The following is a 13,883-nucleotide window of genomic DNA, read 5'->3' on the forward strand; positions in this document are numbered from 1 at the left end:
CTGGTTTTCTGTATTCCGTTTCGTTTTTGGAGCTAAATCTTTCGCCTTATTTGTGTAACCATCATGTTAATAAATCTCTTTTGTAGCTAGATCAATATTTCCTCTTGTTATCAAGATGTGTGTTGGGTTGTTTCCTCGTTTAATTTTGTAATTTCATTTCCCGGTTCATTGTTGGTAGCAGATTGATGTGCTGAAGATAGCAACACTAACATGGAATAGAGAGAGGAGCACCCCAAGCTTCCATGTATTATTGGTGAGAGGAATGAACAAATCAAAAGATAACTATAATGTAAAACAGATTTTTAAAATACGAACATAAATAAAGTTATAAACATCGTGTCAAGCATAATGAGGCCCAGACAACAAATTCTGAACTTGTTTTGCATGTACTACACATGACACCGTAACATAATGGAGCATGGAACAGGAATTAGGAATTTTGTCTTCAAATGCCACATGAACTGACAGTAGCAAAAATGTAAAGGGTTTGCTGGCTGTCCTATCTTAAATCTGATGCTGATTTGACATCATCATTTTGTGAAAGACACATGAATTGGATACCATAAAACATATAGTAATAATGCCCTTCTGATCCTGAGCCTCTGGAAGCGTTTAACAACCAGTCATAAGAGATTTATCTGTCACATTTATTTGTGGTTACTTGTGTCAGTGTTTGTTTAGAAATAATAATGTTTTCATCATGTGTCCCAAGTTCATTTTGAATTCCATAGTATATTCCTCCGAACAAGCATATTCATCTAGAACTAAATAGTAGCTGATGTTAGGTTGTAGGCATTTAGTAACTTTATAAAATTATGATCTGTGCTTTACTTCCGTGACTGTTCAACATTCTAAGCAACTTCGTATTAAAATGAATTTTGTGCCTATTTACTATCTTTTTCCTTCCCATGAAGGATTTAATTGATAACACACAACAGAAGCAATGAATGGCTGGTTGATGATGGAAAATGGGAATGAAGATTATATGGTTAAATAGTTCCATTAGGCTGCATTCCCATCAACCACAGAGTTTATCTCTCTGTATATATGAGTCCACCAGAGATCACCTCCTTTTGCCCCTTGAAGCTCAGATTTTTTTTAATTCAATATTTTGCAACATATTTCTACTTATATGCATGGATCTCTATTTTGGGGACTGGAGGGGGGGATGTTGCGTGATATATAAGTATTAAGATTGTCCAACGTAATAACATAATAATATGAAATACATAATTATATTACTGAAACCATTGAAAAGACAGCATGGTTATTAAATCATCAAACGAATGATTCGAAAAGGAACTAATAATTATTAACCGTGAATAGTAAGATTCTTAATTGAGCCATAGAACACTACACAGTGCGCATTACGCAGAATTTTGTGCAAACTGTAAACATCAAGGCTCAAGTGGCTTATCGTTTTCTTGCTTATAGAAGGCTTCATAAGTCTGCACTCTAGGCTTTGATTCTGGCAATTCCAACTCTTGCACGAAGCTATTAGTCATCTGGACGAAATCATTCTTGTGAACTTGTTTCCATTCCTTTCAGTAAAAAAATCAGAAAGAAAATAAGAACTTACCTCTAGAATAGGGAGATATGCATGAAAAAAATATTCAAATTGAATTTAGAACTTCAAAATGAAGAAATTAAAAGACGTGAAGATTGGGGACACCAACACAAACCATACATGTACAACCAAGTGAGTGAGTGTGTGTTGAATATATATGAAGAGACAATAATCATTGCAGCAGTGTTGAAATATATTAAGATTCACCCCTTAATGCCTCCAATAAGTTAATTAACTCCTAAAAACAAGATAAAACTTATGCTACAGCCTACAGGACTACTAATAAGCCAAGAGACTTGAAGAACAGAACCACCTCTAAAATTAACCTTGAATAAAACCTCAGAAGCTTCAAGTAATTAAATATGTTAGCCATTATCATGAATTAATTTTCCCAACATAGGAAGAAGAAAACAGAAGAATAACTATACACCAAAACATACGATAATTCTATTGATTTGAGTTGATCAAGTTCAAATAAGAAAGATCGCATGCTCACCTCAAAATCCCACTCTCCATACAAGTTAGGATCATTTGGGTTGCTCCAAACATAAGCATGAACTCGCAACTTCTCAGAATTTTGCTGTACAATTAAATTTAACACTCTTGTTAGGATTCTAGAGAAAGCACAGAATCTTTAAGATCATAAAGTAATATATTTTTGGGAAAACATAACAAGTGCCTCATTTGTGAATACAAAAACATGGAGTTAGACTAACCATCAAGGAAACCTCAACATCTCTTCTTGTATATTCAACATCCTCGAACTCATCTAAAATATCCAACTCCACACCCGAGATATCAAGAAGCACCTGACCAAAAAATAAAAAACAAAAGAGAATGGCTAATACTCTTTTAATCTTAGATTTGTTTTAAAAAGCAAAGATTGAATTGTGATGAAGAGAGAGAGAGAGAGAGAGAGAGAGACCCTGCCAGTAACTTTCTTATTCTGAACAGGGAGTATAGTGGGATAAACGCGATCCTTGATCTTAAACCTGTGACTAAAACAAAGGAGTGGGTTAGGTTAGAGAAATGGCAAAACCCATTGTCGAAAACAAGGTGGGCATCAATAAAAAGGCATCAAAAGAGGATTTTGGAAGGAATTGGAGAGAGAGAAATTAACGACTAACTAGTGTTGAAGGGTAGCGGGTGCGGTTGAAGGGACGCGCTTCAAGAGGACGTGGACAACCTCGTCGGCTAAGAGGCTACCATAGACGAAGACGTTGTGAGTGTCGCCACAATTCACCTTCAAGCTCATCTTCTCCGTTCTGTTCTGTTCTTCCTCTGCTTTCGCTAAACTAGCTTTCTTATTAGCTAAACTCACATCGCTTTAACAGTAAATAACATTAAAAATAAATAAAACAAATTAATGATTTGATGTCATTAATAAAAAGATTTGGGTGGATTTAGAAATTAGAAGTCATTCTTAGTTTTTTCTAAAATTGCAAAACTTCTCTATCATTCGCTAACTTATTAAAATGTTATACATATTAATTTTTTACTTTATTATGTATTATTATTTTATACAAAAAGAACGAAATTAAATGACCTTTAGTATTAAAGATAATTTTAAAATTCTGATACTACGATATTTAAATCAATTTTAAGAATAATTTGATAATTTAGCCATAAAAATTCTCTTAATTAATAGGATCTTAATCTTTAACCATTGTGTAGGCTTATGGGATGATAAAACCCTTCAAATAATTATTTTAAAAAAAGTATAGCTCATTCTTTTAACTAAGTTGTTTTACATAAATAATTTTGGGTAAATTACCCTTTTTTCTTGGTGAAGCAAATTTTATCTATTTTTAAAAATTGTAAATTTTTATATTATCAACTATTTAGATTTAAGAATATATTGTAAATATCATATTAATTATTACAAATAGGTTAAATTATAATTTAACATTTTTATATTTCACCCTGTCAGTATATTTAAATTAATTTTTCGAAATTCTAGTTTAAAAATGTTCAAATTTTTTTTCACATTTCTAAAATAATTATTTTATTACCAAAAGTGTTCTATTACTTCGTAATATATCTTGATTTTATTAGTTTTTATTAACTTATAGTAATAAAGGGTAAAACTACAGAGACAGAATTTCACCTTGATTTTTTGTTTAATTTAAACCGAGTTTTTGCCTAATTCAACTCAAATATATTGATCAGCAAAACTGACTTTCCATTTAACTTTATCAGATTCAAACCCTTAACATACTTGATGGTTGAAACTAGAAATCTCTTGTATTTTGTAGTCTATCAAAATCAAAAACAACAAATTCACACGACTTGATAATTGCTTTGGATGCACCACCATTTAAGTAGATGTTACTTTAGAGCCATATGATGGAATAAGGAAATCCATGGTACACAAGATTTAACGCAACATAAACAATATCCAATGTAAGCGATTACACAAATCGATGACTAGTTCAGAAAAGAGATGACAAGATATAATCTAGCCGGGCAAGATTCTTAATCACAGCAACTAGTTCACATGCTCATTGGCTCCGGGGCACCAAGAATGTCTAGCAATGAGTTATGAGCCTCCAGTTCCTCATGCCATATTGGAAGTTGATCGCCAGGGTAGAAATTCCTGGTCACTCCCTCAGAGTTTATCTACAAGGATTTCAAAATAAGGGGGTTTCAAATTATTGTGCGTAAGAATTATATGAAGACCTTATTTTTTAAAACACAAATCACTGAGTAAGATGTCTTACTATGACTGTTCGGACAACCCCACCACTTGCACCATCACGAGCAATAGCCAGTGAAACTGCCTTTTTTACTAAATCCTGCCGTACAACAAATACACTGTCAGCAACAAGGATTCAGATATAAACTTCACGCGTACATCCTAAAAAAATCATCATTAAATTGTCTAATAGGATATAAATTATTAACCATTGCTGACATCTGAAGCGTAATGTCGCCATAACAGGAAAATCAGAGCAGGTCCAAAAAAAACTAACATCCACAACAGTCTTTTTGGTAATAAAGTAATTATTTTTCAAAATTTAGGCAGTGGTAACTGGTAGGCATCAAAACATGTACCTCAGCTTCATCCTTGGTCATTCCCTCTTTCCAAGCTTGGTCAAAAAACCCATACAAGTAACTGGAGCCAGATCCTACAAAAAACAACTTCAGGTAAACCAACTTCATAAACAAAAGCCATGCATCCGAGGAATAAGAATCTTGAGACATAATAAGATCATAGCAAGAGAAAACCAATATGCACATTTGCAACAAGCACTGTGGTACAGGTGACATCTAAAAAGCATGGGTACACGACATGGACATAAAGACAGAGTCACAGATATAATACAAGCACAGGAATACAGTATTTATTAAAAATTATAGGAATAAAAAGAGGGTAATGGTGTTTTAAAGGTAAGAATGAGTCATTTTAGGCATAATAAAATGTTACAGTTTATCTAATTATCATGGTATTCCCATTTGTATTGGTTTAACAATTTTAAAAATTAAAATGAAATAGTAAATGCAGCTAGGAATATCTGTAAAGTGTCTGACATCAAAATATGTGTTTGAAACATGTACAGCAACTATTTTGAAGTGTCCATGCTTCCTTGAATAACATACCAGACTAATAAACAACAGAACCAAATCATCAAAGACGAAACAAATTCAAAATCAACCATCTCCAACAAAAGATCCACCATTCCACAAGCTTATGCAACATTACAAAAGATACTAAGGGGAGAAATTAAGAACCTATTTGATTGGGTTTTCACTTTAGTTTCTAAAAACAGTTCTATGAAATAATGACAGCAAAGCTTCTCGCACTTAAAGGCTTATCTGTAAGTTCTAAACCTCTAGCAGAAGCCATTATAGAGCCTATTCTGCCTCTAATAGTGTTAGAGCATAAGCTTAGCTTACCCTGCTCTTCCTGTTGTACACTACAGTTACAGTTTCAGTAGTTAGTTGTTCTCAGTTGTAACTGAATGACAGCTGTCATTCATCTGTCACTTACCATCAGTAAACTCTAGAGTCCTCAGAGAATTCATATGTTGTAATTAGTTTCATACTTATCAATAATATCAGAATTCCTTCTCCATTCTCTCTCAGTTCTTTCTACTTTCATTCTCATTTTCTCAATTACCAAATCCTAATAAATAGAGAGAGAATTTACCTATCAATATTATATTTATACGAACTATGCATAAAATAGATCTACCAGATGTCATATCTTGATATCAAGGTATAATACTACAATAAGAGCAAGTTATACAGGAAATATATGTCTACAGAAACACATGTACAGCAGAATGTAAATACAGAAATCATAATAAAAAGTATATTCACAAACATCTCTTAAAAATCCATACCTCCAATAGCAAAAGGTTGCTGAACAATTGTTCCACCTAGAGGAATACCATAAATTTGTCCACCTTCATATTTGTCCCAACCACCAACAATCAAACCAGTCTCTAAAAAATTCTGCCATTGAAAGTAACATTTATGACAAAGCAAAATATCAGTTAACTCAATCTCTAATAATAGATGAACATATGAAAACTAAAAAAACCTATTACTAATGGTCCAAGGCACATAATAGATACAAATCCTTAAATTAACTGTAAGCATGGGCGCATGGCGTAACTGCATAAGAATATAATTGTTATAATAATACACCTCTGGTACAGTAGGAAAGAAACGATAAAGTAATATCCTCCTCTGCTTTATAACACCAGTACCAAAGAATAAAATTTATCACAAGTATTGTCAATGGAGAAGACTAAGAAATGTTAGTTGACAAAAATGGAAGTCATGGATAGTTCTTTTATAATCTAATCCAAATTTCAATTCAATGATTTCTTAGGAAGATGGTATAATCTTAAACAAATAGTGCTTGGTATCCGCACTAGTATTATCATTGAAAACTTAGAAATGTCAATCAAATTAACCAAAGAAAGCCTTAAAGTCAAACCTTGTTGTTATATGAGAGAAGCCGAACAAGGTTTGCAGCAGTTTTGACTGTTGCAGGTTGTCCAAGTTGTATCCTATACAAATAGAAAACTAACAGTGGGGTAAACAGACTTCAATGCTAATAGACACAAATCATAGCCTAAAGTTTCATTTTACAATAGAGAATATCCAATTAGTATATATAGGAGGAGTAAAGTCATTTACGTGTGTTGATGGAGGAAGTAACGCACATAATCAGAGACAATCTGAGAATCTGCTGCCTGCAAAAAGAACAAAGGTCAGCATTTTCGGGACATAAAATGGCAGCAGGGCGCAAGAGAGAAACTCCATAATCATCTGCTGCAGCATTGTAACACGAGTATGCTCAGTATCATGGCTAGATCAAACGAAAAAATAATATAATCAGAGTAGTGTAACTATATCAGAACCTTCATCAATACGTTATACACAAACATTGACAAGATTCTTTTCAAATTCTCGGCAATGGAGGATAAATAAAAAATGAGCATCATATTGTGTAAGAAAACGAACAGAACATTAGTCATAACAGACTGTATATATAGCCAAAAGCTTAATTCTCTGTCAATGCATTCAGTTAACGACAACGACCTATAAAAACCCATAGTTAAAATAAACCTTTAGGGGACGAAAAAACAAAACAACATCTTATATTATGAGGAGTGAAACTGTATTATCATGACAAACACAGCATAAAAATATCCAAAATAACAGAAACAGGAGTCAAATCGAAGCTAATAACAATTAAAACAACTCGACCTTTAAATGAGCGTGAGATAGAAAGAAACAATACCGATCCAGAGCGACACACGTAGACGTTATCAGTGAGCTGTGTGATTTTGTCTGAGGCTCGGTTTGCAACATATACTCCTGAAAGTGAAAAAAAAAGAAGAAGAAGATCGAACATTACTTTCAATACGAACGACAACGAAACAATCAAATTTCAAACAATAGGACCCCAAAATTGTTATTATTAGGGTTAGGTTTTGGAAAGAGGAAAGAATTGTACCGGTGCTGGTTCGAGAATCAGCACCGAGAACGACACCGCCATTGTAAGTAACGCCAATGATAGTAGTACCCATGGAATGAGGGGCACTGAGATCCACCTTGTGATCCATGATTCTGATTAGTTTGACAGCGAAACAACGATGAAGAAGAAGAAAACGGTGTGTGCCCTAACGCAAACTGCACAAGTAAATTCAAGTCTCACTTTTCCTTTTCTTGTTTATAGACTTTAGTATACTGACTTGCTGCTTAAGTTTTTCTGAATATTTTCTATTATTTTTAATTGCTTAATAGAAATTATATATATTCATAATTTATGAAATATATGTTTTAAAAACGAATACTTTAAAAAAAAAAAGTTTTGATGGAAATTAATTTGCCTTTTGAAAGAATATTCTCTAACTTAATATTTAAAGGTCAATTAAAATTATTAAATAAATATTTGCATCATATGAAAAAAAAAGACTTTGTTAATATTAAATTATAATAATAAATATTGAATCAAATTTGATAAATATTATATGAATTTGTGTTAGACTTAATTACGCTTTTAGATTTAAATATTTAATTTATGTATATTTTTAATTTTTAATAAATTGTTTGTGTAGTCTTCATAGTTCCTTTGTTATTCAAACTAACTTTATTTATCTCGAGTTATATCCGACAATTAATAAAAATTGTAAGAATTGTGATGTATTGTTTATGAGTCTGAATTTGAAAAGAAAAATATATAAATTAATAAAATAAAAAATAACATTTTGAAATATTTTTTCATTTTTATTAAAACATAAATATTTTATAATTTTTATAACTATAAAAATTAACCATATGTCTTAATTTTATTGCTTTTATTAATTATTAAAAAACTTAAAATAAATGGCTTGATTTAAAACAACATTTTTGTTAATGTTTCATTTTTCTGATTTAAGTATCTTAAAAAAAAATTTATTAAAATAATATTTATTGCACTCTTGTATATTCCTAAGAGATTAAGAAACCTAAATGAAGTTAGACCTCCTTCGCCATCCATGTTATCATTTTTAACTTCATATATAAAATCTAACATGAGATTCATTACGCTAAAACTACTAAAATTATTCATTTTTTTAATGTGCACTAAATAATAATCAATAAAAAAGTATGTATTGTATTTTTTTAATCACAATATACCATTAAATACTCGTTATTGTGTCAATTTATATCATTGAATATATTGATAAATTCATGTGACAATTTCTAATAAAAATCTATATATTAATATTTTCTTGTATACTATTGAATACACATTAAAAATTAATAATATAAAAAAAAATACTGAACATACTTCAGTTACTTGTGAGAAGACTTTGTCCTTCACCGCTATTAACTCAACCCATAGTCATCAGTGCTTCAATTAGTATAATGCTTTTTGTTCACTGTGCAATGGAATTAAAAGCTTAGCATCTCTTATTGTCATTTTTTAATTGAAGTATTATTGTATCGCTATTATAAATATTGTAATTTTTAATAATTTACTTACTTAAGTTTTGATATTTGATGCAAGTGCCGTTAAGATTATCTTCACAACTTAATCTGATCGTCTTTAATAAAAAGAAACTTTGCAATGGGATTACAATATAAATGTCACAAGTAATTACTTTGTGTACTCCGTAAGTTGAACGATGCAGAGGGAACTTTCACTCCAAAATGGGGCGTATTAATGATGAAAACATGGTCATTTTGCATTGAGCGTGAGGGAGGCTGAAAGTTTTGGATTTTTGTGTTGCAGAACAAAATGAAGAGATTTTGAGAAAAGTTTGCTCCAATAAGTTCAGACATACTAAGAAACTCGCCTTAACATACCGTATAGTACCACATGTAAGTCCCTGTTTTTTTTTTTTTTTTTGGGTCATTGAGATGTAAATGCGCTTGAGACAAAATTGTCATTACAATAGAATGGGCCTTTAAGTCAAGCAATCGAATAACCGAAAAAAAAGGTCAACCAAAAACCATAAGACGAAACCCAAAAAAACCAAGCACTTGCTTACGAAGTAGCTGCCAAATCGGTAGGATTGCCTTAATAAAAATAAATAGGAAAACTTTAACCATTTCAATTACAACCCTGTAGATGCAAAACATCGGCAAATATTCCAATTCAAAATATTGGGCGTATCACCGAATCCAAGCAACATCTCGATTGCTTATGAAGCCGCCAAAACTAGGCTAAGTGGAATAGCTATATGTTTATTTTAAAATGAATGGGTGTTAGCAGGGTCCGCAGAAAATCAGTTTAGTTGCCAAACTCGGTGTGTCAGTTTTCAGTCATCGCCGACCCCTCAACTATCCAACGCAATAGGTTCTGGCAGTGGGTGCAGTTGAAGGGCAGAGATTGGTAAATGTGAAGGGTGTTGAAGCTGTGCTGGTCCAACCAATTTCTTGTCCTTTGGTAGTACATTTCCCACTCCAAGTACTTTCCTCACTTCATTAGCAAGCTCTATCACTAAGTCGTCCTCATGGCCTGCACATCAAACCTCTTAACTCATCAAAATGAATATATATTATAAACAAGAGAGCAGCGCTTGCATATTTAAATGTGATGCTAGATCATGTACTATTTGCATACAGAGAATAATGTTCAATGCTTATGTTTGTCCAAGTTAGAAATAACTTACCAATATCATGCATGGCTTTTTCAAGAAGGAAAATATAGTCCCTGTTGTTTCCGCAAGGGCCATAAGCGGTTGCTATTTGCCTGAATGGATAAGAAGCAAGATTAGCACAAATGAGAGACAGGTCACCACTTCTAGTTCCACGGATAAAAACGGGGGAGATAGACGTTCCATAATATACCTAGCCATGTAATCCAGCGGGGCAGGACCCAGGTAGTATTTGTTGTTCTCTTTGTCTGGAGTAGATGTGAATCTGTAGATTGAAATGATAACTGTTAGGAAACCTGGCCTCTTTAAGTATGAAGAAAACAATTACGTAAGTTTATGTCAGGATCAATAAGCAAAGAAAATCATAAACAATGTAAAATAACTTACACTATTACTCCAGTTAAAGCAGGGTGCACTGAATCTCCTTCCTAAAGAAAAGTTAACAAAATGGAACTTAGAATATGATTATTCAAGATTAAAATAATAAATGCTTGCTAGTAGTAGTAATAATTATATAAACAGGCATGGCAATTGCATGTAACTCACCTTGAAGAAGTTTACAAGAGTCTTTTGATCATATTCACATTCACGCCGCTCCAAATACTACAGAACAAAAAAGTAAACAATTGAAGCCCAAAAGTACATAAATCATCTAGAAAGCTCTAAAAAGTGCTAGATGCTTATTGCCACGTTTAGTAAAAAATCTCCAATGAAATAGCGCATAACCTAGAAGCCCATTTTACTCGGAAACTTGTACCAAAATTGAATCCTCATAGGAGGATAAAATTATGGAGATTGCAAACAAACACCCCAAGATAACTAAGGGCGGTCATTTAGTAATACATTTAATAGCTTTCTTAACAAAGGCAGTCATTATTAAGACCCAAAAATTATTACATGTTGTATTCAGGTTATAGGGCTAATATGGTAACCGCTGGAATGAAAATAATTTTACCTGCATCGCCAGTTTTTCCTTTTCAGGGCCACCTCGAACACAATAAGCAGCGCCCCACTGGGAAAAAACAAAAGATCATAGAAATTATAAGAAAGAAAAATCAAGATACAATAAAAGTAGAGCAAGACAAAAAGATATGTCCAAGACACTGGCAACAAAAAAACTAACGCGCACATAATGGGAAAAAACAACTTCATCAGTCAATTAAAACAATCTTCACCTCAGCTATACAACAGATAATACAAATAAAACTTGCACTTACGCAAATAGCCCCTTCTTTCTGCTCCAGCGTGCAAGTTCTTGCAGGGTTTTCAGGTGTTCCTCGGTGATCAATACACGCTACCAAAAAATATGGAATGGCACGTCTCAGCAACAGTGGAAGATCAATAAATTCGAGATAGTTTGCACAGAAAAACCAGCACGTGACAAAAGACCTTACCTAAATCAAACACGCGTCTGTAGTCCTTAATGAAACCGACAATTTTTTCATCGAAATCAAATCCTGGATTCCACACCAGTGAACCATAGCCAAAAACCCAGAAAACCATGGCTGCGTGACTTCTGAGAAAAGATCCAGCATCAGTGAATATTCACAAATTTAATGCGTGAGATGAAAATACGAAATCTAACGTGAATTAATTAAAAATTAAAAATAAAAATTAAATCTATAAACCTCGAACAAAATATCATAGATAAACGAATTCGAGATCGTAAGCACAGTACAGGACAAATATTCGACATTCGAAAGTTTCATTGGGGAATAGAAACATTATAAACATAAAAACTTCAGCTAAACAAAATTGAACGAGATAATCGACAATCACCGACATTGTGTCATAAAGGGATTCTTACATTTGGATGCAGAAGCTTTTCCGGGAAAATGAGAAAAGATCCCGAGGTAGATGGCACAAGAGAGAAAAAAGAGAGGAAATGCTAAACGATAAGGGTTTAGCTAGCGAATTAGGGTTGCAATCGTTCCTCTCTTTCTTCCTCTTTCTCTAAGATCATATGAGGCGTGAGGCATTCCGCATATGAACCATTCGCATTTATAATGTGAGGAGCCACACGGATTCAACCAGCTTGTCCCACAACACGCCTGTCACGTGCCTCCCATAGATCCTACATATCATTAGTAATTGAATTAATTAATTTAATTAATCGCCAATTTATTTCTTTTTTCAAAATTGTGATCTTTCTCTGTATAATGCCGTTTGTTTTGATGAGTTATTCTTAAAATTGGTTTTTATATTTGAATAGTAAGAATATATATATATATTAGTTACTTTTTGAAAAATATAGAGCGGGGTTGTGTGGTGGGTAGGAAGATACATTGAATGTAGACAAATTGAAATTGGAATCGCTATCTGTAGAAACCACCACTTTCACTGAAGATGATGGATGAACCTGGACGTATTTTAATGTTAGAAACAGCAAATTTAATGGTTGGCCAGTGGTGGACGATGGTTAGGTATGATCTAGTTACAGCTTTGAGTCTCCACTCTCCACCTCTTTCGGAAATTTCACATTATCATCCCTCTTCAATTCAATGCCTTGCTTCTTTATTTCCATTCAAATTTTAGCTCTATTAGTAGCTAGGAAACAATAAATACAATAGCATATTTAGAATAATTCGTAAACAATTTATAAAAATTGATTTATGATTTTTATAAATTACCTTCATTTATCAAAATAAATTTTATATTTTATTAAAATATTTTATTTTTATCTTACTTTAATAAAGTTTATTATTTTTATAATATAAAATATTATTTATAAAAAGTTCAAAAAATTGTCTATTTAAATGCACCCTTCATAGAAGATTGTGCTAATAAGTATTTTTAATATATTGATTAAAAAATAAAAAAAATTTATTTAAAATTACATTAAAAACGTATTAAAAAGTACATTAAGATTGTGTCAATAATTGTTTTAATGAATTTAAAAAAATTATTTTTACCCTATGCATTTTATATGTTTTAAGTTTTACACACAAAAAATATTTTTTGTAATATGTATTTAAGGATAATATAATATAATAAATTTTTAAAAAAATTATACTAATTTAATAATTATCTTTTATAATTTTTAATAATTTTTAGTCAATAATTATAACATGTTTCAAACATTTATCTACTGTTAAATACAATAACTTTTTATCTATTAATTTCTTATTCAAACAAGTGGTAAAAAATATATTGGTGTCCTATTTTTCATTAAAAAAACGTTATTTATCTTTATATTTGTAATTTAACTGTATTTTAAAAATTCAAACACTTGTTTCCTAAATATAACGTCAGGTTATTGCATGTGTTATAGGATTCAAATTTTTGGACTTAATTATTGTAAACCAAGACATGTAAAATGAGGTTCTTATTTATTATTAATTTAAATAAAAATATTATATAAACGTAGCTAATTTGAGATTAGTAATAAATAAAGTATATTTTTTATTTTATATACATTATCACGAATGAAGTCTCAAATTTTTACTTGGGTAATACTTTGGAATTTCCATTCACTGTAATCCCCGCACACCAAATTGGGTTGCCCGAAAATCTTGACCCAATCCATGACTTTGTCAAAGCATCAGAAGCGGAGAACAACGCATGTTATCGTCTTCTTTACAGTAAATATTTCTATAATCTGAAATTATCAACATTAATTACTTTAATTTACGATTTATAAAAATCTTATTTTAATTTATATAAACCATTCATTTTAAATATTTTATTTTATTTATGTTGTTATTTTACAT

The 13,883-nt window shown here is 31.6% G+C and overlaps 3 protein-coding genes across 6 annotated transcripts; all 3 read right to left on the reverse strand.

The window, feature by feature from the left end:
• Positions 1 to 1,244: 1,244 nt before the first annotated feature.
• Positions 1,245 to 2,879, reverse strand: LOC113864817 (AIG2-like protein D). Of its 3 annotated transcripts, none has more exons than XM_027498957.1 (5): positions 2,695 to 2,879; positions 2,493 to 2,565; positions 2,296 to 2,376; positions 2,064 to 2,147; positions 1,245 to 1,541 (listed from the first exon to the last, which is right to left on the reverse strand). In XM_027498957.1, the coding sequence occupies exons 1-5, from the start codon at positions 2,820 to 2,822 to the stop codon at positions 1,398 to 1,400; spliced, it is 510 nt and encodes a 169-aa protein (XP_027354758.1). In that variant the 5' UTR covers positions 2,823 to 2,879; the 3' UTR covers positions 1,245 to 1,397. The 3 variants fall into 3 exon arrangements, with proteins under 3 accessions (XP_027354758.1, XP_027354759.1, XP_027354757.1); XM_027498958.1 differs by having other exon boundaries at positions 1,245 to 1,528; positions 2,284 to 2,376; XM_027498956.1 differs by having other exon boundaries at positions 2,284 to 2,376.
• Positions 2,880 to 3,799: 920 nt separating this feature from the next.
• LOC113864815 (proteasome subunit beta type-6) lies at positions 3,800 to 7,765 on the reverse strand. 2 transcript variants are annotated; one of them, XM_027498955.1, is made up of 8 exons: positions 7,542 to 7,765; positions 7,326 to 7,402; positions 6,719 to 6,774; positions 6,516 to 6,588; positions 5,914 to 6,025; positions 4,622 to 4,695; positions 4,288 to 4,362; positions 3,800 to 4,186 (listed from the first exon to the last, which is right to left on the reverse strand). In XM_027498955.1, exons 1-8 carry the CDS (start codon positions 7,648 to 7,650, stop codon positions 4,061 to 4,063), a joined length of 702 nt encoding a protein of 233 aa, XP_027354756.1. In that variant the 5' UTR covers positions 7,651 to 7,765; the 3' UTR covers positions 3,800 to 4,060. The 2 variants fall into 2 exon arrangements, 1 of the variants encoding a protein (XP_027354756.1); XR_003504924.1 differs by having other exon boundaries at positions 3,851 to 4,186; positions 4,288 to 4,424.
• A 1,659-nt stretch (positions 7,766 to 9,424) lies between these two features.
• Positions 9,425 to 12,145, reverse strand: LOC113865395 (gamma-glutamylcyclotransferase 2-1-like). Its single transcript, XM_027499900.1, has 9 exons — positions 11,981 to 12,145; positions 11,568 to 11,689; positions 11,391 to 11,467; positions 11,129 to 11,185; positions 10,720 to 10,776; positions 10,561 to 10,601; positions 10,367 to 10,438; positions 10,189 to 10,268; positions 9,425 to 10,034 (listed from the first exon to the last, which is right to left on the reverse strand). Exons 2-9 carry the CDS (start codon positions 11,674 to 11,676, stop codon positions 9,853 to 9,855), a joined length of 675 nt encoding a protein of 224 aa, XP_027355701.1. The 5' UTR covers positions 11,677 to 11,689; positions 11,981 to 12,145; the 3' UTR covers positions 9,425 to 9,852.
• Positions 12,146 to 13,883: the final 1,738 nt, after the last annotated feature.

Source organism: Abrus precatorius, unplaced genomic scaffold (assembly GCF_003935025.1).
Source record: "Abrus precatorius isolate BTA unplaced genomic scaffold, Abrus_2018 Scaffold4, whole genome shotgun sequence".
NCBI lineage: Eukaryota > Viridiplantae > Streptophyta > Magnoliopsida > Fabales > Fabaceae > Abrus > Abrus precatorius.

Bases quoted from the DNA above. Each gene is read 5' to 3' on its own strand.
- LOC113865395 (XM_027499900.1), bottom strand. From the start codon at position 11,676: ATGGTTTTCTGGGTTTTTGGCTATGGTTCACTGGTGTGGAATCCAGGA. The intron at 11,468-11,567 runs GTAAGGTCTTTT...ATTTTTTGGTAG, and splicing joins CAGACGCGTGTTTGATTTAG to CGTGTATTGATCACCGAGGA. The intron at 10,035-10,188 runs GTAAGTTATTTC...TTTGATGTGCAG, and splicing joins AAAAGCCATGCATGATATTG to GCCATGAGGACGACTTAGTG.
- LOC113864817 (XM_027498956.1), bottom strand. From the start codon at position 2,822: ATGAGCTTGAAGGTGAATTGTGGCGACACTCACAACGTCTTCGTCTAT. The intron at 2,148-2,283 runs GTTAGTCTAACT...TTAATTGTACAG, and splicing joins ATGTTGAGGTTTCCTTGATG to CAAAATTCTGAGAAGTTGCG. The intron at 1,542-2,063 runs GTGAGCATGCGA...TTTTACTGAAAG, and splicing joins ATGGAGAGTGGGATTTTGAG to GAATGGAAACAAGTTCACAA.
- LOC113864815 (XM_027498955.1), bottom strand. From the start codon at position 7,650: ATGGATCACAAGGTGGATCTCAGTGCCCCTCATTCCATGGGTACTACT. The intron at 6,775-7,325 runs GTATTGTTTCTT...TTCTTTTTGCAG, and splicing joins ACGTGTGTCGCTCTGGATCG to GCAGCAGATTCTCAGATTGT. The intron at 4,363-4,621 runs GTACATGTTTTG...GTTGTACGGCAG, and splicing joins TGACCAAGGATGAAGCTGAG to GATTTAGTAAAAAAGGCAGT.